General features: G+C 40.2%; 1 protein-coding gene across 4 annotated transcripts in view; it reads left to right on the top strand.

The window, feature by feature from the left end:
- ntm (neurotrimin) overlaps nt 1-25,523 on the top strand; it is a 433,502-nt gene that overhangs the window by 277,481 nt on the left and 130,498 nt on the right. For 3 of the 4 annotated variants that reach the window (XM_024393763.2, XM_024393762.2, XM_024393759.2), the window contains exon 1: nt 18,347-19,055. In XM_024393763.2, coding sequence (XP_024249531.1) covers nt 18,883-19,055 — 173 coding nt within the window. In that variant the 5' untranslated portion in view covers nt 18,347-18,882. Of the gene's footprint in view, nt 1-18,346; nt 19,056-25,523 lie in introns of those variants that run through there. The other variant, XM_024393760.2, reaches the window with a different exon arrangement.

Raw genomic sequence — 25,523 nt, 5'->3', positions numbered from 1 at the left:
GAGCACAGGTAAACCTGTTGTTGCTGGATAACTACAAAACAATGAAAATGAAGAGCAAAATACACCCTGTGAAAATAAGGTTACTGGTTATACTGGGGAGAACGTACCAGTCAAAGGAAGCTGCATAGTAACTTTACAGCACAAAGGAAAACAGCTCAAAGCACAGCTGCTGATTGTGGAAAAGAGTGTACAGCCTATTCTAGGAATCAAGTGCATGTGAAAGCTCAATTTGGTGAAAAGAGTGTATGTAGTGACATCAGACTAAAAACGAACAAGATTCATTACTGACTGAGTACGAGGACGTGTTTGAGAGTCTTGGTTGTTTACCTGGAGAACACAAAATATGTACTGATGACAAAACTCCAGTTTTGTACTGAGGAAAAAGCTCAAGGAGGAACTCGGACTCATGGAAAAGATGGACATCGTCACAAAAATGGATGAAACTACAGATTGGGTGAGCTCAATGGTTATTGTGGTGAAAAATAACAGCGATCGCAGGATGTGTCTAGACCCGTTAGATCTTAACAAAGCTATGAAGCGAGAGCATTTCAAGTTGCCAACCAGAGAAGAGAATGTCGCAATTTTCTGGAGCAAAGTGGTTCAGTAAGCTTGATGCCTCACCAGGATTCTGGCAAATTAAGTTTGATGATGCAAGCTCAAGGCTATGCACATTCAACACACCGGAGGACAGGTACCAATTTATTTGTCTACCATATTGGATTCTCTCAGTGCCATAGGTCTACTGCAAGACAATCCACATGATCTTCGAGCACATGATGGATGACATCATCGTCTGGGGGTCCACAAAAGAACACGACCCGAGAGTGAGGCTTGCTGGACCTAACACGGAAAGTCAACCTGAAACTAAACAAGGACAAATGTGAGTTTGGTTTGAAAACACTTACCTTCGTGGGAGACGTACTTTCAGAGGATGGAGTCAAACCAGACCAGAGGAAAACATCAGCCATCATCAACATGGAACGCCTGAAGAACAAGGATGACGTCAGAAGCTTCATGGGTATGATCACCCATCTTGCAACGTTCATACCTAAACTGTCAACACAGTCCGCTCCACTAAGGTGTCTTCTGGAACAAAAAAACGAAAGGGAATGGTCCCATAAGCAGGAAAACTGCTTCAAAATCCCGAAGACAACAATCACAGAAGAGCCAGTGCTCGGGTTCTATGATCCAGATAAAAGCATAAGGATTTCTGCAGATGAGTCACAGTTTGGCCTGGGAGAAGTTCTTCTGCTGATAGGATGGCCTGAACAGAAAAATAACCGTCCAAGGAGAATACAGGATTACTGGATGTGCAGAGTAGAGCTCACCATTGTGGATGACATAGTGTTCAAAGGCAACAAGATTGTCATTCCCATGACAATACGCAAAGAAAGGCTACAGAAAATACACAAGTGCCACTAGGGTGAGGAGAAATGCAGACGACGAGCACAAGAGGTAATGTACTGGCCAAGAATGAACCAGGAAATTAGCCAGAACTGTGTAGCAAGCAGAGCCGCTAATGCCTCATCCAGTACCCAACTGATCCACTACAAAGTTGGAGTTGACCTTTTTGACTGCAATGGCAAAAGTCACATTGTTGTTACCGAATACTACTCAAACTACCTGAAGTAACAACACTGCCAACTACCTCCAGCAAAGCTGTAATCACCTACCTGTAATCAGTTTTCGCAAGACATGGGGTTGCGTCTGAACTGTACTCCGACAACAGCCTGCAGTTTATTTATTTGACCTTTATTAAACTAGGCAAGTCAGTGAAGAACAAATTCTTATTTACAATGACGGCCTACCCCGGTCAAACCCGGACGACGCTGGGGCAATTGTGCACCGCCCTATGGGGCTCCCAATCATGGCCAGATGTGATACAGCCTGGATTCGAACCAGGGACTGTAGTGACACCTCTTGCATTGAGATGCAGTGCCTTAGACCGCTGCTCCACTCGGGAGCCCGATCATTCGCTAACGACTGGAGATTCCGACACAATACCTCCAGCCTCAACTACCCAAGGTCCAATGGCTTAGCAGAGAGTTCAGTCAAAATTGTCAAAGGTCTGATGAAAAAGGCACACGATGGAAAAAAGGATTTCCTAAAAAAATATGATCTACTGCAGCGCATCACTGCAGAACGGACTTTTACCATCACAAATGTTGATGGGACATCGCATCAGAACCAACCTACCCATCCATGAGGATTTGCCAACACCCAGAGGTGCTCACAAAGTCAAACTCGAAGGAAAAACAGAAAGACAAACAAAAACAGCGACACAAGAAAAGTGCAAGACACTTACCTGAACTGAGACCTGGAGATCATGTATGTCTCTGAGACATCACTACAGGAATCTAGATGCAGCAAGGGTGTGTGCAGAGAGAAGTTGCACCGTGATCTGATGCGATCCAAACAGAACGTGAATCACAACTCAGACAAAAGAGAGTGAATCTAAAGCTTCAGCCATTCACTCAAGGGACTGAGGATCATCAGGAGGATACTGTTGAAGCGTCAAATGCCTTTAGAAATGGACAATTCAGTCAGAACACCCTGACTGACAACGAACGCTGTCCAACTGCTTCAGTAAGCACTTCAGCAGAACAACCAAAAAAGCCTTTCAGGGGCTCTGACAGTCCTATTGAGATTTGCTAAAAAATAAAGAAAAAGAGGCACCTGGACAGAATGTTTTTGTTCATGTGAAAACAAATAGAGCCACAATAGAATACTAAAGGAAGCAAGATGTGTTGTTATGGGTTAACATTAAGACTACATTACCCAGCAGGCTATGCGATGGTGGGGAAGTTGAAGTATGCCTTGCATGGCTACACAAGGAGATTGCTAGCTGAAGTATGTTTATTATTCAATTAAATCAGTAAGCTAAAGGAGTTAGATGTAAAAGAAGCAGCTTCTAACTAGTGTTCAGTTAAATGCTTGTTTTAGATATGAAGAGCCCATTCAGATAAGTGGAGTGATTTCAGTCGGCACGCACAGAAATTGTAGCGACAATTTAGGCTACCCTTGTTTTTAACGACAAGCAGGGATATGAGAATTCTTGAACCTGATCCTAGTGCTGTAGAGACAAAAAATGTGAACATTCATGACATTGGCTAAGTTCAGAGAGTAGGGTGTTCAATTGCATATTTTGTGTTGGAAAGATAGATATTAGGCAGATCCTGATAAGCCCAGTGCCCTTGGAAGAAGTGTTAAACGATTAGGTGATCAATAAAACACAAGAGCCAGATTGTGTCCTCTGATGTTCTTAGAAGGAGAGATCCAAGGTGCTAATCCCAAAGTTTGAGAGGAAGTTTCTCCAAGGGAATCAAACATACTATCACTAATCAATCGCTCAATATTCCCCCTTCTTGGTATAGAACAAAGGGACGCAGTGACATTCAAATTATATTAGATGGTAGTAAGTACCATACATTTCCTTAATTCCAGCAAGATTCAATTGGTCCACATTTAATTTGTTTTAATTTGCTTAAAAGGGATGTTGGAAATCCAAACTCCATACCAAGTAATTACTGCCGAAATGTGTGTGTGTGATTGCATTTGTTTGTGTGCGTGTTGGTTTCACCACATATAATGAAAGACCTACTGGGGAAAAGGCACTCTGGTAATTTCATATCTGCCATTTTAAGAGAAAATATGTAGGTGTATGGGTACAATCTGATCAACCATCTTCTCAATCCAAGCTCTTTTTGGCAAATATGACTTGTTCCCACGTTCAGCTATTTTCCTTCTCTGTCTGAAAAAAGGTCCACTTTCTTTGGGAAACTGATGGTTACAAAATACGTAGTTTTTTTTGTAGCCCCACTAGTGCAGGAGTTGTTCACCCTGGAGGGTGTCACTAATGAGAGTGGGGTTTAAATGCAGCTTGTGAGAGACAAAGGTGTATCGAAGTGGTAGATGGGGTTGGTTTGAATGACGTAAGCACCGTTGTTTTAAGAACTGCTCCCAGATAAAGATTGAAAAAGGGAGTGATAGGTTTTAGGCACAAAAACTTTATCCAAGCTGGGAGAGAGCGCATGAGGATGGCTCATGTCATGTCAACTCCGACCTTGCAGGGGGTCCAGAGAAACTACGTTACGCCAGTGAATTGCATTGAATGCAAAACTTACATATGGTTTCACATTCCATTCGTTTTAATAATATAAAGTACTCGGTGAATGTGGGAAAAATGTATTTCAATCAATGAAATGTATTGTATAAGAACTTCTCCCAGATAACCACTTACTCCCATAACCACATAATCAGCTATAATATTGATGATTATATCGCTACCATTGTTTTGTTGATTAGCTAGACCACCCAATTTGGCATTTTACATTTTTGAGTGGCTATTATCAGGGCGAAATATCAGTGCAAAATACATCAAAATGCACCAAATGTACAGTTTAGTTGAACAACAGTAATAGGCAAAACTATGTTTCCTTAAACTGAATGGATTAGTCCCCATAGATTCGATGAATAATGTACTGGTAGTCGCTCATGAAGTTGTCTTGCTGCTATGCTGACGTGCATTGGACATCACATCAAATACTTAAGTGCATTTATAAATGATAGATAAGATCACAGTTGTATCAAAGGATTAAGGTCATAAACATAACTCTCACTGTAAAGTAAATGTTTAATGATGGGAGTTAAAGTTGATAGTCTCCTGTAAGGTACTAAGTTATAAACATGCCCAATAGGTTTCTATTGCCATCTCACAGATGTGTTCTCAGTTCCATTGAACAACACAGATAGATCAACAAACTCAAGATATAAACATGCCCAATAGCTTCTGTTTGCCAGCTCACGTGGTTGTCAGTTCAATTCATCACCACCATACAACCCATTTAAAATGGATTAGTATTTTTTAAAGCCATTTCATTTTGGATTTCTATTTACTGCTAAACTCTTCTGGAGAGGTGCATTGGGAGGTTATCTATTCCCATCTGCACTGCACAGTGTATTCAGCGAGGATTATAACACAGTATATTTCATTATATGGTGAAGGATCATTGTTTGTGGTGTATCTGATGCTACACAGATAACCTGGCGTACCATGATGTTATCTTCATATTGGGTTTATTAATTAACCTTGCAAATATAACAGTGTAAACTGTTATATTTATCTTCCTCCCTACATAATTTGTCTATAATATAATGAACGATTGCTGGAAACAGAAAGATGGAAAGATCAACCGAAGTGGTTGAAAAAATATGAATTATTTTTTTAACGGGTGGCCCGATGACATTACATTTATTGCTATTATTGGTTCTGTCAGAATTCCCAAGGTGAAATAGTTCTGAAAGCTTTACTGCTGCATAGGCAGTGCAGTTGTGACTTCCTTGTGCTATTGCTAAGGGAGTATAAAGACAACCACTGGTCTTAGATGGTAATGTACATCCAGTTAGATTCCAATTTCTTATTTCACCCCATCCAGAAATATATTGTGCAGCAGTCAAAAACTATCCTATTGTGGCCACAGAGCAGATCAAAGGCCACAGATGATTACCTCTCATGGATTAACCAATAGATTAAAGACTAGAGCCTTGAGTCATGGCAGTGACAAATACCACCATCTCTTCTGTTCACCCTTGGAGAGAGCAAGAGAAAGGGAGGAAGTGAGAAAAAGAAAGCGAGCAAGAGGGAGTGCGAAAGAGAAAGCAATCCAGTTGAGAAAATTGAGGGGGGGATGTGGGAAGCAGGTAAATCAAAGGGGGTTGTGTGGATTTCCTAAACCAAACAAGTTGTTCCAAGCGGTGTGTAATTCACCCACAGATGATGGGTTTTACAGCCCTTTTGCCTGTATTCTATCCAGCGGGATCTGTAAATCTGTCAACGAGAGAGTCAATTCCATTCCCTCTCTCTGTAATCTCATTTGCCTGCGGTGCCAATGGTGCATCAAATGCCGCTGACTTCTTCTCCGGTGGCGGATTACCGCGCGAGATGCCTTGGCGCTGGCTGCTGTCGCCACGCCGACGGAGCCTGGGAGTAAATCCCACCTGTCCCACATGAGCCGCTCCATCAACCACCAAAAATCCATTATCCTGGAATGTTTTAAGGGCCTAATGGAGTCCTTATCTTTATTTTGCACTGGGAAATATTTAATTACACGCCGTAGTAAAAGTTCCCTGGTTATCGTCACCCCCACCCACCCACATTTACATATCTATGCATTTCGAGGCTGAATGAAAACATTTTGTTAAGACAGGTGTTGACTCAAGCCGATGTGTTTTCACAGTACCGGTGGCTGCCAATCATTGTGCCTTTTCTTTGCACGTGTCATTCCGCGTCGCAGCCAGCCTTTGAACACAGGAGTTCCTATCGACAAGATAAGGGAAAATAACAAGCATGTGAATGTCGCTTATTTCTGCCAGGGTTGTTTGTTAGACCCCATGGTGGGTCTTTTGTGTGTCCCCCCGTCACACACCGTGGTGTTACATTCCTTGTAAAACCTTGAGTGTTTTGAAAGAAAAAAGAAACAATTGATACTGTGTGCTAGAATATACAGTGGTGTACAATGGCGATTCAGCAGTATAGACTCTCATTGTGTCCCTCTCCACACGGAAATTTCGTAACAAGACTTTTCCCACAATCCCTTGGTTTTAATGTTTTTGTACTTCCTTTCACATCAGAGAAGCACCAACAGCCTAGAGTCAGAATCCCTTCAGCAAGGAGAGTACAAATGAAGCGCCATAATTACTAGTCAGAGAGAGGACTCAAAAGCAGCAATGTGTTTGGTTTTTAATTTGTACTGGAAGCATAGCTAACATAACACATCTATTTAAGAAGATGCTATGAATTCAATAGCAGGCTCATTACAGCATAAACACTTGCCTCTATGGTGGAGGGGTCTCCATGGTGATTAGGGGGAGAATTGAAGTGGGGGTGTTACTTTTCCCACAAAATGGCTACATGGTAATTCAGTGTCAAGTCAGGGTCTCAGATTTTGGTTTTAAAAATAAATAATATATATTTTTTTTTTTGCAGAATTGGTGAGCGAGGGGAAAAAGTTGACACATTGGTTTAGAGCTTGAAGGCCTATGGTTTTCTAACTGTGGGGGTAGGCTTAAGTTACTACCACATCTTAGATATTGGGGTCTTATCAACTGACCAGTAAAGCGGTCCATACTTACATCCCTGTCTTTCAGAAAAGGTGTACAGGCCTTTTAGTTCACGTCATTCCACTACTGGATTGGCTTCTTTTTTCCTTCAGACCACGGTCATGTTCCCTAACAACAAACATAACATTCACTCAAAAGAAAAGGGAACTAAAGGAATCATTGACAACCAAACCAGAACAGAAAGTGTTTCAAAACAGGTTCTGAAAGTTGGCAAAGCAACTAGAAAACAGTTATAAACACACCCACCATGGATACCCACTGGATTTTCTTCAGAAAATACAAACTAAAGGAAAAACCAACACAAACTTAGAATAGGGAGTTCGAAAGAATATGGCCCAAACTAAACAGGGGAAACCACCAGAGTCAGGCTGTTTTGTTACCTACAGTGGATACGCTGTACCACACACCTCAGCTAACATGAGTTGTAGGTCTCCCAACATCTCTTCTCTTCAACTGATGCACTGGGCCAGCTGGACTTAAATACCAGCAGGGCCAGCACTGGTGAAATACATCCTGACTAATGAGGTGACTCCAATCAGTGTGCGCAACACATAAACAGGACATATGCATCCAAAACCAACCTTGAAATGGAGAGGAAAAAAAGCCTGTAACACTACCGATAGAGCTCATTGGGAGTATTTTTATAAACCCACTGTGTTATTATTCCAGATAAAGAATGAAACAGCCACGGACCAATAGCATTAAATGAAAAGCACATTAAAGATGATTGACTAATCAAGGTGGGGAATTGAATAAGATAAAACAGTGAACCAGATGGCCCTATGCTGCACAGATACTTTTCTATTTGATAAACTCCAACGCAAGATGCTTAGCTTATTAATTACAACGTCACTGGTGAGCGATGTCAGAAATGTTTCTTCTTCAAAATGCCTTATGACTGTTCTCCATATTCATTGGAGCTGATTATGTAAGGCCTACACATGTTATATGTGTAAGTAAACCCCTAGACGTGCACATTGTTTTCCCACCTAGCACTACACAACTGATTCAAATAATCAAACCATGATGAAGAGTTTGAATCACCTGTGTAGCACTAGGGCAAAAACCAAAACATGAACCCCTTGGGGTCCCCAGGATCAAAACAGTGCAGCACTATTAGAAATGGTATTTTATGTAACAAAATGTGGTTTTAACAAAACGTTACCAAACTGTCTGTCTTTGCTAGTCAGAGTGAAATAAACTAGGTGTGAAAGCGGCTAAAGCTACCCTTTATACATCATTATGGGTTCATGATGGTACGTCATGGTACATCATTAGTGACAGAGAGAAGTTTTCTCCTGACAGAGGGAAATCTCACAAGAATAAAACCCCATAACGAATAGCCACGCGCACAGTCCCGTCTCAAGCGGACACCTATACAATGATCTACTGGGCCAGTGACCACCAGTAGGTCCTGTAATCTACAGGTTTGCAAGAACCTACTTGAATTTAGATATTCTCGCAAAACACGGACTGCACTTGATTTTAAATGTGTGGATATGTGAAAACCCTTCTCCCAGACATGGTGAGGTCAGTGTGAACAATCTCATGCCGGATCCTTCCCCCACCCGAGCCCTGTCCCTTCAGGCTCTGCACGCAGTCGGAGGCAGAGGAAAGGGTTCATGGTCACCTCCCTGGATGACCTTCTAGAACAGACAGCAAGTGCCTTCCTGTTGACATGCCAGTTCCTCATCCTGGTGCTAGAGGAGGATGGGACAGTGGTGGAGTCAGCTCTTGGTCCTCCAGAAGGGAGAGATGTGGTGTTTAACCATCAAAGCGACTCTTTATGAAATCTACACACTGTCATACGACATCCAATGCACGAGGGCCAAGGATATCTTGAAAATCTCTTCTGTGTTGCCTGACGTATTTGGCGAGAGTTCCAGGGTAGTTGCTTCTGTGTTGTTCCTCATACATACTGCAGTACATTGGGGATGATGAATACTAGGGCATGACCAAAGTCCAAGGCCCTGTTTGAGCTCTTTAAATTGCACCAGGTGACAACAAAGTGTCCAGGGTCTCTTGAATGCCATTTTTCTTCCTTCATGAAATGCATGTGGACCTTGTTACTGTCTGGTTTAGTTGAGCCATTGCACATTTATGTAAAACCATGTTGACGATACACATCAAATAAAAGCACTGCCCTGCTGGAGGAGGATGTAAATACAGTATATGCTAATTTTTACTTTGGGGAACAAATCCCAATGCTCATGCATCTCTAGTTGGGATTTGGCCCTCATGATGTGACCATGTACGATTGTTGATTTTAAAGTCTGTTTAAAAAAAACAAATCTGGTTGGTCTCTGTAGCAAAAGATCAGTGTTCTTAAACACTCATCAGTGTTCTTATTCCTTGAACACTGGATGTCCTCATTGTGTCATTGTATGTTTCTAAAATGTGGGGGTTAGTGTGAGTAGGTGAAAAGCATGACTGAAATGTTGCTTGGATTGACTTGAGATGGTGACTCTTTTACTGTTTCCATTCTCCATCGGTAGATTGGCAATCTACTGGGGTGAATCTCAAGTTTTCCTTGATTCCTCGCATCCTCTCTATGCACAGTATCAGGCCGCATTGGAGGAGAAGATCACCTCTGGTCTTCTCCTACAATGAGTTTTGGGAATCGAGGAGAGAGGATTCAGTGGGATGTGAGGAATCGAGGAGAGAGGATTCAGTGGGATGTGAGGAATCGAGGAGAGATGATTCAGTGGGATGTGAGGAATCGAGGAGAGAGGATTCAGTGGGATGTGAGGAATCAAGGAAAGACTTTAGGGCGGCGGGTAGCCTGGCGGTTAAGAGCGTTGGGCCAGTAACCGAAAGGTCGATGGTTGGGGTCCCAAAGGAAACTAGGTGAAGAATCTTTCTATGTGCCCTGGAGCAAGGCACTTAACTCTAATTGCTCCTGTAAGTCTCTCTTGATTAGAGCTTCCGCTAAATGACTAAAATGTAAATGTATTGCAAAAGCCCTTAGAACAGCAAAACATGTTTATTAAAGTGCGATTGTCGAGGGAAACAAACCTTAGAAGCGGAGCAGCAGGGCTTTTAAAACAGCTGTTGTGTCGCTGGGTTTAGCTCGCGCTCAAGTGCTGTGGTAAATAATCCCACACAACACCCCCATCAACACACACGCTCCTCACAACTCACCTCACAATTCTCATTAAACCTCCCCTTAGCCCCCAGTATAAATCTCCTATTGCCTCTTAGACTCGATTAAAGATGCAACGATAAAGACCATTTTCTTATCAGTGCATTGGCAACTAGATTTGGCCTAGGCTCAAGTGTGAATAGATTCAAAACAGTTCCAGGCTACATCTTTCTTCTTTTCCTTTTTTTTGTGGTGATGATATGATGATACACTGTTGACTTCCCTTGCCAGAGACATACAGCCATGCAGTGTTTAGTGTTTCCAGAGATACTGTATGCTCCCTATAGCATGATATACAGAGTGCAGCTATTCTCTTTTCCCACACAACTCTTTCGTCAGATTAAAGACAGATTAAAAATAAGAAGGCACTTTAACTCCCGCCTAACCTGTGGTCGAGGAGAATGCATGTTCATCTCTCGAAAGGAGTTTGTGCTTAGACTGCCCAATACCTCCACTGCCCCCACACTGTGGCTGAATATGTGTCACTGCAAAGTGCACTTAACCTGCCTACCGGATTCAGGGAGCCATTACCAAGGGGTGATAAAGAGGGGTCCATCGGCATCAATCTTTTTATTAGAAAGTAATGGTCACTTCCACTTCGAAGATGTCCACCGGCCCCCCTGAGCTAAAGGGCCTTCTCTCTTGTCGATTGCTTGATCCCCTCCTATGATTGAGATCTGGGAGATCACTCATCCCTGTGGGGAGGAGGTACACCATCACATTCCGATTCCCGAGCCACTTGGAATCCCTCTCCTATGCAATAACCACCGTCTTCTGCAACAGACTCCTCTCGGCGACCGACGACTCTTCTGCCGTTTTTCACGTCCTGTTTGTTTACTCTTAATTATTGTTTTTCTTCAGGAGCTCAAACCCCCAGATGAGCATATCGCGGTCGTGCACCTCCTAGCTGCGCCAAATGCAATTCCAGCTATTCCACACCCTGGGAATACTCACATTTGCTTTATTGTCTTTTTACAACGTTCTCATGGGATCCAATTAGATAGTGAGCAGACTTCTTCACTCCAGGATAAATATTAGCGATCAATGTATCGGGGATGGTTCCACATTAAACTGTGTGGCTATTATAAGGCATAGGATCCTATCTGGATTACTTAGGATCTAAAAGCTCTCCGGGTAGGGGAGGAAGGGTGCACAACAATCTGTAAATTACCCATCTCAATTACTGTCTTCACCCTGTTCTCTTGAACCTGTATTCTGATATTTCCAAGTTGTTTTGTAATCATGACCAAGACCTGATTACCCAAGTTCCCTAGTGGACAAACACAATCTTAAAGATGGAGGCATCTGGTGCCCATCAGGAGGGTGTCAGAGAGCAGAACTGCTGAGGTGCTCGTTTAACTCCTAATCATGCTCGATTTCATGCACATCTGCCATCCATATTCGACAAAGCATGAAAGATGCAATCAATGATGTCTCCTATCTAGGGCAACTCTGGTAAAGTATTGTACAGTATATTAGTCTATTCGGGTAAAATTAGTGTTGTTCCCTTTCTGTCAATTACAGTGAAGTAGAAAAAAAGGTGAAATGTAAAGTTCAGTGGGGTTAGTCTTGTTGATCCGAAAAAGATGGATGACCACCTAATTGTCAGCACATTGTCACAATTAATAAGCACACTGGGGGGAATATCTTGTAGTGTGAACCCAGCTAGCAAATGACGTTCTAAGAACCATGTGTTTCTTAGAGCTTGGTGAGAGCGTGGTTGTCCTGTGGTTATTTTGCATACAACCTTCCCACAATGTTCTGGGAATGGTGTAGGATAGCCAGCTAGTACATAACATTCTGAGAACCATACAGTATGTTTCTTAGGTGGGATTTTCAGTACTTCAGCATAACGTTTTCTGCAGGTTTCCTCATGGTCCTATTTAAAGTCATGTTCTCAGAACATTAAGACAACTTTCCATAAAAACCACAAGAAAACATTAGTAATGTTTCAAGAACATTCTAAGAATGTTATTAAAAACATATACATTCCGTTCTCAGTATCAACAAAACGCTCTCTATCCTCTATCTTTGTAAGAGTGCTTGTTTTCTTTTGAAATGGGGTCTGGTTGAATAGACTAAAATGAACAGCTTTGTATAAGTTAAGAAACATGGCATGCCAGCTCCATCCTGGTGGTGCAGTTGACTAATTCCATGGATAGAGAACAAAAGAGCATAGGTTTGAATCTCGCTGATGCTGTGCCACAATACATTTAAAAAGGTGTTTTCATGAATAATGTCTAAGCAAATTAATTTCCATGTGTCCTATCTGTGCTTGGAGTTCAAAAGATTTAACCTAAGCTAACAGTGTTATCAAAAGTCCTATTGAAACATGTTCTCAGAATGTCATAACAAATCATTTCCGTTCTCAGAATGTTAATAAAACCTCCCACGAAAACGTTCAGGGAACCATAGTAAATGTTTTATGTATGGAGTGCAAATTAAGTGCTAATTCCTACAGTGTCAGTGTTGTTAACCTTATACGTCACCCGAGACCCCAGCAAAAATGGGCTTTTCAGTCATCTGACTAAAATGTATCTGCATGTCCAGCTCTTCTATTTAGTTTCACAGTGAAGTGTTTAACTATTTTCTTTTTAGGACAACCAGGGCTACAAATAGAAAACAAAACAATCTGACATAAATAGTTGCATTCATGAGTTTTATTGGCAAATGTGAATAAAAAACGATGTCAGCCAAAGCAAAAAATGAATGTATATGGAAGCTGTAAGTACAGATTGTTTGCTCACTGAGAAATGAATATCCAACTAGTCAGTGAAAACTGTGTGGTGTTCGGAGTTTGTGACAACATCTATGTGAGCTTATTACAGTATTATAGATTTTGTGTGTGCATGTTTGTGAGAGTCTCAGCTTTTAATAGTTTGTAGCTCAACATTCAACCGACATCATTTTTTTGTATAAATCCCAGACCCCGAGCCCCTTCGGGATCCATCCTTGTCTCACAAACGCTGCTCTAGCTCAGTCCCTGTTAATCACACAGACTGGTACCAATGGATGCAGAAGAAATAGCTGAATCCAATGGTATAACCTAGAAGTCTGTAGCTCAAAGTGAGAGCAAACATCTGTTGTTACTGCTCATTTGCAACAGCAAGCATCTCTGAAATGGGGAGGCCATTTAGCAGTGTATATTGTTAAATCTGCCATTCAGCGAAGTTTGAAATATACTTAAATCACCTCGTCTCTTGTTTAGTGATGCGATATTAGCGGTGCATTTTGCCTTTTTATACTGTAACTCAACCAATATAAAATATAGATATCATTCCTAATTTAAGATCACCCTCTGTAACGCTCTATCTTTTTGTCTTCTTGAGACAAACGATATAGTCAGGCAACACTAAAAATAGTTAGATTAAGAAAAGCTACAGTGCATTCGGAAAGTATTCAAACCCCTTGACTTATTCCACATTTTGTTACATTACAGCCTTTAAATGGATTAAATAAAAAAAAATCCTCATCAATCTACACACAATACCCCATAATGACAAATCGAAAACAGTTTTTTAGACATTTTTACAAATGTAAAAAAAAACAGATACCTTATTTACATAAGTATTCAGACCCTTTGCTATGAGACTCGAAATTGGGCTCAGGTGAATCCTGTTTCCATTGCTCATCCTCGAGATGTTTCTACAACTTGATTGGAGTCCACCTGTGGTAAAATGCAATTGATTGGATATGATTCACACACCTGTCTATATAAGGTCCCACAGTTGACAGTGCATGTCAGAGCAAAAACCAAGCCATGAGGTGGAAGGAATTGTCCGTAGAGGTTTGAGACAGGATTGTGTCAAAGCACAGATCTGGGGAAGGGTACCAAAAAATGTCTGCAGCATTGAAGGTTCCCAAGAACACAGTGGCCTCCATCATTCTTTAATGGGAGAAGTTTGGAACCAACAAGACTCCTCCTAGAGCTGGCTGCTCGGAACAAACTGAGCAATCGGGGGAGAAGGGTCTTGGTCAGGGAGGTGACCAAGAACCTGATGGTCACGCTGACAGAGCTCCAGAGTTTCTCTGTGGAGATGGGAGAACCTTCCAGAAGGACAACCATCTCTGCAGCACTCCACCAATTAGGCCTTTAAAGTGGCCAGATGGAAGCCACTCCTCAGTAAAAGGCACATGACAGCCCGCTTCGAGTTTGCCAAAGGGCAGCTGAAGGACCCTGACCATGAGAAACAAGATTCTCTGGTCTGATAAAACCAAGATTGAACTCTTTGGCCTGAATTTCAAGCGTCACGTCTGGAGGAATCCTTGCACCGTCCTTACGGTAAAGCATGGTAGTGGCAGCATCATGCTCTGGAGATGTTTTTTAGCGGCAGGGACTGGGAGACTAGTCAGAATTGAGGGAAAGAGGAATGGAGCAAAGTACAGCGAGATCCTTAATGAAAACCTGCTCCAGAGCACTCGGGACCTCAGACTGGAGCAAAGGTTCACCTTCCAACTTGACGGCCCTAAGCACACAGCCAAGATAATGCAGGAGTGGCTTCGGGACAAGTCTCTAAAAGTCATTGAGTGGGCCAGCCAAAGCCCGGACTTGAACCCGATTGAACATCTCCGGAGAGACTTGAAAATAGCTGTGCAGCGACGCTCCCCATCCAACCTGATAGAGCTTGAGAGGATCTGCAGAGAACAATGGGAGAAACTCTTTAAATACAGATGTGCCAAGCTTGTAGCATCATACCCAAGAAGACTCGAGGCTGTAATCACTGCCAAAGGTGCTTCAACAAAGAACTGTGTAAAGGGTCTGAATACTTGTGTAAATGTGAAATGTACATTTTGCAAAAAATTCTAACAAGCTGTTTTTGCTTTGGCATTATGGAGTATTGTGTGTAGATTGATGAAGGGAAAAAAACAATTTAATCCATTTCAGAATAAGGCTGTAATGTAACAAAATGTAGAAAAAGTCAAGGGGTGTGAGTACTTTCCGAATGTGCTGTATAATCTCTGATCTATTAACTTTTAACATATCGTACCATAGTGCTCTCTTAAGTGTACGTGTACGTATTCTCAAAATGGACAACAGAAGTTCAAACAAAGTGCTATTTAAAATGGTAAGCCCTTTAAATGTAAGATCCACACACACTGCTGTGATCTGGGGTCTGCCATTAAGGCTGAGAGTATTTTGATATTGCTCTTTGTAACCTGCTGCTCTCTTGTTTGTGATTAAAGCGCAGGGACAGTGGGTGTAATTAGCAAGCATCATCAGCCTGGCTAATGGCCATGGAGGAACTTCCCCTTTTATGACTGGGTCCAGACAGAATTACAGCAGAGCAGCACTTAGCCGCAACATAAATTACTTGACATGAACTGTGACAGATTGTGCATATGCATGCCTTTTGTGGGGGACCTAAATTAGGTTATATTAAGCACTATGCAATTCATTGTTCACTGAGTTTCAATGGCTCCAATGACAGATACGGTACTGTATGTGGCAATTATGTCTGCCTGTATCACAAAGGATAATTTCTACTTCAGTGAACAATTTGGGTTATAAACATATAAGCTCACACAGCTTTTATGAAATGGCAGAAAATAAATGTTTTGACTTACTTGTAGGTAGGACTGATATCTGCAAGAAATACTGTAAGAAAGTTGCAATGCCTTTACTTGGAACTGGAACTGACAGCATTTTAACTACTTTGAAGATATGGAACAAACAGACAACAATAATAATAATAATCATAATATCAGTCAAAAATATACAATTTCCAGTTTATGCTACAACTCCATTTTTATAAGAGGTTTTAAAAATAGGTTATATTTGACTCAACGTTCCATGATTAATGGGTGGCAGGTAGCCTAGTGGTTTTGAGCGTTGGAGTAACTGAAAGGTTGCTGCTTCGAATCCCTGTCACGCCCTGACCTTAGAGAGCCTTTTTATTTCTCTATTTGGTTAGGTCAGGGTGTGATTTGGGTGGGCATTCTATGATTTCTATTTCTTTGTTTTGGCCGAGTGTGGTTCCCAATCAGAGGCAGCGGTCTATTGTTGTCTCTGATTGGGGATCATATATAAGTTGTCATTTTCTGTTTGGGTTTTGTGGGATCTTGTTTTCTGTATAGTTTCTTTGCCTTACAGAACTGTGTGATTTTTTTTTTGTCGTTGTTATTTTGCTTTTGGTGTCATCAAATAAAAAGACAATGTACGCCTACCACGCCGCACCTTGGTCTGGTCATTCCACAAATAAGAGCTGTAACAGTCCCCAAGCTGTTTCATTTTCAATGACTGAATATTTTGGACAAAAACTGACAAGTGTAACTAAGGCTGGGAATGTCAACACAATCAAACTAGCAAAGGCAATGATCACAAGTCAGTCATAATTTGGCTAATAGGCTAGTGTGTGTGTATATTTATGTAACAAGCTAAAAACACAGAGCCTAACGTTAGCTAGATAGATAGCTAGCTGCTAGGAGGATGTCATGTCATTGGAGGAGTGGGTGAGTGAGTGAATTATCCCATCATATCATTTTTTGGTGGCTACACACAGCTAGAGATGCAGGTGTCATTTGGTTAGCTAGCAAGAAATGTGAATCGCTTTGCTAGCTAGCTATGCTGAATGACTGTTATCCAGTTAGCATATCTCTTGCGTTCGCAAATTCACTCTGGCTAGCTATCTACTCAGATTTCAGAGCACTCTTGTCTGAGTGTGACATAGCACAGAATAACTGATACATTTATGAACGCGCAAACCTCGCTGAATATGACTGATGTCAGTAAACGTAGGCAAAAAAAGTCATTGTTAGTCATGAACCCTCTATATAACATGTAAACATCCTATCCAAATCCGCTAGGGTGAGTAAAATGCTCAGCGAGGTGTTCTCTCATTTGTGTCTGGAAGTAGCTAGCTACCAAGCTAGACAACTTTAGCCAGTTAGCTTGGGTGCTTGGTTGGGACAACACATGCATTGGCAGACAGCTGCAGAAGGAGACCAGGCCATTCCCCATCGTTTATCAGTGCAATTTTGACAGCCAACTAGTTGAGTCTATATTTTTATGGTTGTTTGATCAATAGGAATGTAAAGTTCCCAAATGTAAGAGAACTTGTAAGAAATTGACAGCTTAAAGACATGCCCTTCACGCCAATTTTAAACTTTGGCTGCATACATGATCTTTAGGAATACCAACCTCAGTGTGGAAATTAATATAAAACACAGGGAAACCACGTTTTTCACTGCACTGGGCCATGCCGTAAGTCATAGCAAAATGTGTATAATTGCAGGAAATGAGTTTTAAAACAGTAAAATGTTCTCTCCACCCCATGGCAAAATAGGTAAAATTGCAGGAAATTAGCTGTAAAACTGAAGAAAAATCCTCTCTGCCCCATGGCATGACGTTTTTTGTACAAAATTGTTAATGCAAAATGGCAAAATGTGTAAGATTGCATGAGCGCAACTCTCTCAGCTGTCAAGTGGGGGGGTGGTCAACTAAAACGTTTTGCCGAGACCCCCAACCAAATCTTGTTTAGGGCCCCCAAAGGGCTAGGGCCAGCACTGTGGCTTGCATAGGCTATATAAATGCACTGCAAGTAGATGATTTACACATTTAATAGCCTGGATTGTGATCATGGATGCTATGAGTCAAGGGCGGTATATTTAGTCCACATGTCTTTATCCACACCACCAAAACACTTGAGTCATACCCACCAATTTCACCTGTTAAAGGTCTGAACAATATATCACGCATCTGTAGGCAGTCTATAGCATCTGCATCCAAACACTTGGCCCACTGGTGATTTTATTCGGCTTTCTGAGCAAAAGAAAAATGTAAGTTTTTATTTTAAATGTTTTATTGTTGGACATAAAAGACTATAAAACATCAGCTCCAAGTGATTTTACATTTTGGAGATATGTTTCAAAGTATTCCCAGGCATATTAGAGTGATACGGTATATGTGATCGTATACAAAATGTAAGCAATGTTTGAAATTATATTTTAGTCAAATCTTATAAATGTTTGGGCTTCTTGCAGTCAATTTGCAGGCAAGAAATTATTTGTAATTATGTTATGATCCCCTGAAAATATCGTCCCGCTGCTGAATCTAGTTGATGATCCCTGACCTAGAGCACGTATAGCGACGATGAGGGGACGCTGTAGGATGTAGATAGAATAATCACTAAAACTCGTGTAGCCTAGATCCAATCCCAAGAAAATCCGCATCTGTTGGAACGAGATAATCACGCATTTGTCTTGTTTTTGCGCTCTTCTGCGCATTTGGCACCGGTTGTTAAAGTTTTATCACTTAATCGCAAACGAAATAGCTGATGTGTTTGCTCTGCGTGCTATCCTCAACTGCGACCGTTAATTTTCTGTGAATGCGTGTACTGTCATCATCAATAAGCAGCTGGAACATTCGGAAAGGAAGCGCATACGTTTCCATTCTGCGAGCTACAGAATAGAACAGCCTGCACATATTTTTTTGGAGTGCGCAGTAGGGATAGCGATACTCCTGCATATGCTATGCTGCACCTGGAAAGAAGATTTGGATTACCAGATGAACTGTAGGCTATTAACTAACTCGCGCTCGCTCCACCGGACAAAATACGCATTTGCCTTTTAAATCAACGGACGCGTTGTGTGTCTCGACAAGCAGTGGGATTTATAAACCGAAGATGGGTGTTTGTGGATACTTTGTCGTGTCTTGGAAGTGTCTGGTGGTTCTGTCATTCAGGGTACTGTTTCTTGTCCCCCCAGGTTTGCCTGTCCACAGTCAAGGGGATTCCCAAACCGATAATAAAGTAATGGACAATATTACCGTCAGGCAAGGCGAGACGGTCTTTCTCAGGTAAAAACCCTTTCTAATTATTCATACACTGTCACTGGTTGAGAATGGTTTAAAAAAGTCATTACGTTTATATGATTCCAACGTTGCTTTGACATTTGAAATTACTGGAAAAGTGTTTGTCAGGTTAAATTATACGATTCATACTGTATGGTCATTTCCGCGTCATGTGCATTTTGTCATTGAGGGGGATTCCAGAGGATTAGCCTATGCCAGACTATGAAGCAATAGTCCCAGCAGTTAAAATTAACTCCAAATGATTGTTGTGTAACGTGTTGAACTAAGGTGCTTTATTGTGGTGGAAGAAGTCTATTGATATGGTCCACAAGCTACGGAGCATCACAGAGATGTAAACATCCTATTGGGGGAAAAAAATAGTTGAATCAAGTTGTTTCCACGTAATTTCAACCAAACAATTCCATGTGATAATGTTGAATCAAAGTGAAAAACTGATTTGCAAAAAGTAATCACTGTAAGGGAATTTCGTCTTTTTCACCCAACTTTTAACCTAAATCAAATAGCAGGGTATAATTCACGTTAGTTGACAACTCAACATAATCTAAATCAAAACTAAGCACTGAACTGATGTCTGTGCCCGGTGGGATGGGATATGAACTGGACTATAATAGACACTGGGGAATAGAGAAACGGGGAGTGCAGTTATGTTTTGCACATTAACATATTATGTGATATTGCACATGCATACTGTAAATGGATGAGACTAGACACTTGTTAGTCCTATGAACAGATCTCGAAAATCTAAACCTACCTGTGCTGAAAGTGTAGGCTGCCTTGGTCATAGAGCGCCAAAGTGCAGGTGTCATAATACCAATGAAACCTAGTGGTCAAACAGGGAAATGGATCCAATCGTTTTCCACCATTCATTTTTCCCATAGCGGATTTTAGAAACACTTAAAATTAGGGCTGTGTTTCGTGTAGGCTTATCCTGGTGTGACGTTTTGATAATCAGGTGACTTTTATCAATATATTTGTCTCTACTTACTCTCAGATTCGAAAATGATAATTAGCATAAAAGGGGACATTCGGCAGTCTCATCATGGCATTTGTAGTTCTTTATGATGGCATAATAAAAAAATATGTATTATTTGTGTGTGTGTGTGGGGGGGGGGGGGTGTAAATACAGGCAAATATATTGATAAAAGTCACCTTGTCCTAGAGAGATTTACATGGTTATCAAAACATCACGCCAGGATAGGCCTACACGAAACACAGCCCTTATTTGAAGTGTTTCTAAAATCCCTTATGGGAAAAAATAATGGTTTCTAAAATGTTTGGAACCATTTCCCTGTTTGACCATTTTTGACTCTTACTTTGGAACTCTATTACAGACATAAATAACACATAGTCCACCATTTTTCTTTTGATGTCGCTTGCAATTTAAAAAAAAATAAAAATATATATATATATATATATATATATATATATATATATATATATATATATATATATATATATAAATAAATAATTTTTTTAAATGCAGTTTGCTTAGCTGTTTAGGACCTGAATTTACTGACCCCAGGTCAACCTGCCCAACAATTTGCTGACAAAACCTCATTGTTGATCATACTAATTGAATTCAAATTTAATTTACATGGGGCATACTATTATACATAAAATTATATTTTTCAATCACCTGTGGGGGCTGCATATGTGCACAGGTGATATGTATTATTTAACCCAATTATCACATGAAACTCAAACAAGTAGGGGCTTGATTGCAAAATGCACACAGATACATTGATAAACTTGTCTGATATAGTATGACACTTTTATAGTTTAATGGAACCTGCACTCATTTTCAATGCAGGTAGGTTACAAGAGGGCTTGATTGAAGCTGTATGTCCACTATCCAGCTATTTAGCTTCATATTGTCTATGAAACATCATGCTGCCCTGGTAATATGTATCTAATTTAACTCAACTCGCCAATCACTTGCCTTTCAGAGATGTCTCCATACGTATAAAGTAGCTGCGTCATGACAGTGCTTTTATAAATAGATTATTTTCAGCACTTCTCTGGGCAACAGGATTCTAATCAGATTTACAGTGGGGCAAAAAAGTATTCAGTCAGCCACCAATTGTGCAAGTTCTCCCACTTAAAAATATGAGAGGCCTGTAATTTTTATCATAGGTACACTTCAACTATGACAGACAAAATGAGAAAAAAAAATCCAGAAAATCACATTGTAGGATTTTTAATGAATTTATTTGCAAATTATGGTGGAAAATAAGTGTACCTATGATGAAAATTACAGGCCTCATCTTTTTAAGTGGGAGAACCTGCACAATTGGTGGCTGACTAAATACTTTTTTGCCCCATTGTATATACTCTGTTAAGGACAGTAATCGGAGCTATCCGTATGAATCCTCAGGATATTTAGGTTTCAAAGCATACGCTCTGAAATGGAATGTAATATCAGCATCGGAACTAACATGACCAAGCTGTGTGGTCATCTGAAAAGGGAGTTGCCATGTTTGGAATGAGTATTAGGTGAGGACAGGGAGTGGGGGCTGACATTATGAAATTATTCCAAATATAACAAGAATAAATATTCTTATATGATTCAAAGTGCAAGTTATTACCTTGAGGTCACAGCAGTCATGGTCACCTCCAGTAAATCAGTGATACTAACAATTACTGTATTACCTGAATACAGTATGGAACCTGCATTTTTTAGTCATCAGCAATGCACTGGGGCATGCATAATGAACAATTATACAAATTAGGACTCACTGTCAGGATTTTTATCAATTTGATAGAAGTTAGAACAAAAGTGATTTAAGTTTTTCATGGCTTAAGCAAAAACTTTCGCTAATTTATATGCTACATTTCATCCCAAAAACTTCTGTCAGTGAAGCCATTGTTTATAACTTGAGCCGCGTGTTGTATAACTGACGTGATGTTGACTCATCAGATGCCATGATCTAAATATGACTAGCAGGAGATGATAAGTCAAAAGCGATCACCGTGCAATTACGCTAGAAATTTTGACAAGTTAATTTGCAGGTTGCCTTTACTGCAAGACAGAGGGCCTGTCATCATCTTGACACAACTGGAGAGGAAATAACTTTCTTTCTGAGAGTCGTAAGCCATAACAACACATACTGAGGGCAGGCTGTATGCAGAATCTGTTATCCGGATGTTTCCGGTTTAAGAAAAAATAACTGCGGTCTTCTTACACTGAGAATATGCAGCTTTAGATGCATTTCATCAATGAAACAATGACAACTGAAAGAAATTCAACATCCATATGAATTCAAAACACACTTTGGCACAGCACTGGATAAATGTTGTTGTGCCTTAAACCTGGAACATATGTATAGGCATACTTGTTTTGATTGAAAAGGGCCCTCAGTTTGAACATATACTACCAAAGTCCGTAAAATAAGAAATATGGTCTGAAATAAGTGCTATAGGCTAACAGAGTGACTGTGCTGTTCTTAAGTTCCAGTTGTATATTTTGTGTGGGAAGAAATATACTTCAATCACACTATTCCCTGGTGTGATCCGACACAATTTGAATTATTCTTGCTTCATACTCTTTGAAAACATTTACATTTCATGACACCATGTTTGTTCAATTAGACACAACAGAAGAGATGTTAGTTCTTTTTGTTGGTTTAGGTGTAACAATGGATACAATTGTCTCTTATTCCCTTCAGATGAAAATCTGAATGGGTTGTGTATGAATGGGCCACTGTAAATCTGACTACAGTTTGACTGGAGTAGTGCAGTTATTGTTGTTGTCACTGAGTTCGCACAATGCTTACCTCAGCAGGCATCAGCCCCTCTTAAATATACCTATGTTCTCCCAGTTCAGTGAGAAACTATTGTCAGGCTGTTCTTGTCAGTTTAATATCCAGGTTTTCCTCTAGGATTTTGCCTGTGCTTAGCTCTATTCAGTTTCTTTTTATCCCCCAAAAAACTCATTAGTCTTTGCCGATGACAAGCATACCCATAACATGATGCAGCCACCACCATGCTTGAAAATATGAAGTGTGTTACTCATGTTGTTGGTTTTGCCCAAACATAACACTTTGTATTTTAGTATTGTGGAGTATCTACAATGTTGTTGATCAAACCTCAGTTTTCTCCTATCACATCCATTAAACTCTAACTGTTTTAAAGTCACATGGTGAAATCCTTGAGTGGTTTCCTTCTTCTCTGGCAACTGAGTTAAGAAGTACACCTGTGTCTTTGTAGTGACTGGTTGTATTGATACAGCATCTAAAGTGTGATTTAATAACTACAACATACTCAAAGGGATATTCATTGTCTGTTTTTAAAAAATATATTTTTTTTTTAACCCATATACCAGTATGTGCACTTCTTTTTAAGGCATTGGAAAATCTCTCTGGTCTTTGTGGTTAAATATGTCTTTAAAATTCACTGCTCGACTAAGGGACCTTAAAGGCACAATGCATTCGAAAAGTATTCAGACCCCTTGACGTATTCCACATTTTGTTACGTTACAGCCTTATTCTAAAATTGATTAAGTCATTTCATTAATTTTAGAATAAAGCTGTAATGTAACAAAATGTGGAAAAAGTAAAGGGGTCTGAATACGTTCCGTATGTACTGTAAATGTATGTGTGGGGCACAGAGATGATGTAGTCATTCAAAAATCACATTACATGTTAAACACACCATGCAAATTGTTAAGCACGTTTTCACTCCTGAACTTATTTAGGCTTGCCGTAACAAAGAAGTTGAATACCAATTGACTCAAGACATTTCAGCTTTTCATTTTTAATTAATCTGTAAAAAAATTCAAAAACATAATTCCACTTTGACATTATGGGGTATTGTGTGTAGGCCAGTGACACAAAATCAAAATGTAATCCATTTATAATAGAGATAATAACCGATTTATGATTTTTCAACGCCAATGGCGATTATTGGAGGACAAAAAAAAAAGCAGATGCCGATTAATCGGCCAATTATTATTATAATATATATATATACCTTCATTTAACTAGACAAGTCAGTTAAAAACAAATTCTTGTTTTCAATAATGGCCTAGGAACAGTGGGTTAACTGCCTGTTCAGGGGCAGAAGGACAGATTTGTACCTTGGGGATTTGAACTTGCAACCTTTCAGTTACTAGTCCAACACTCTAACCACTAGGCTACCCTGCCTCCCTGCTCCATACACACACACACACATTTTTGTAATAATGTAAATTGCAACAATACTGAATGAACATTGGACACCTTTATTTTAACTTAATATAATACATATTATGGGCTTTTGGATGGGTGTTCTTAAGGTGATTTCACAGGTTGGTGGTATTTTTTGATTTAGCCGTTGCTGACCCCATGCTTACATCTTTATCACAAATAAGACACCTTGCTTTCCCTGGTGCCAATTCCATGTAATAGTCCCACACTGGTGCTCTGCTTTTCTCTGCCATCTGTAAAACACACACACACAGCTCTGAAGTGACAATGATACTGAAGAGTCTGCTTAGGAGACAAATACTCTCAACTGTTTGAATAAAAATAGTTTAAGTTACCTGTGATGAATGTTGAAAACAAAAACTGTAATTTCTATATGCAGGAAATCCTATTTTAATAATGGGCATGGTAAGAATTGACTACCAAAATGCGAGTCAAAATTCCCATGACACCTTCTAGCAAAATCTGCAAAGCGGTTCCTTCATTAATTTATTCCATACGATATTTTTTAGATTCTCTTAAAATAAGGTCTGTGTTTCGTGTAGGCTTACACCACCTTGCCAATTTTATAACTGTGTAGATATCCATAGGACAAGGTAACTCTGATCAATATTGGCTAAATATAAGCGAAGATAAAAAAAATTGTAGAGTGGATTTATGAAAATATGTTGACAAACGTTACCTTATCCTAGTGAGATTTATACGGGTATCAAAACTCAGAGGCGGTTTAAGTCTGCACGAAACACAGACCTTATTTGAAGTAGATCAAGACATTGTCTATGGAAGACATGAACGGTAAAATAACGAAGGAACCCCTTTCAAGTTCATTCTCAAGTTATTACAGGAATTATAACGCTTCGACTATTTCTCTCTAAACCATATACCTTTCACTATTACGAGCCTGCTGCTGCCTACCACCCCACGATCAGACTTCTCTATCTATTCCGTTCCGTATTTTATCTAATGGGTGGCATCCATGAGGCCAAATATTCCTGTTATATTGCACAACCTTCAATGTTATGTCATAATTATGTAAAATTCTGGCAAATTAGGCGGCCCAAACTGACTCTGCGTGCAATGAACGCAAGAGGTGACACAATTTCACCTGGTTAATATTGCCTGCTAACCTGGATTTCTTTTAGCTAAATATGCAGGTTTAAAAATATATACTTGTGTATTGATTTTAAGAAAGGCATTGATGTTTATGGTTAAGTACACATTGGAGCAACGACAGTCGTTGATTGATTGTCTTTTATAAGATAAGTTTAATGCT

This window comes from Oncorhynchus tshawytscha, linkage group LG30 (assembly GCF_018296145.1).
Source record: "Oncorhynchus tshawytscha isolate Ot180627B linkage group LG30, Otsh_v2.0, whole genome shotgun sequence".
NCBI lineage: Eukaryota > Metazoa > Chordata > Actinopteri > Salmoniformes > Salmonidae > Oncorhynchus > Oncorhynchus tshawytscha.
This window is presented reverse-complemented; position numbering and strand designations above follow the sequence as displayed.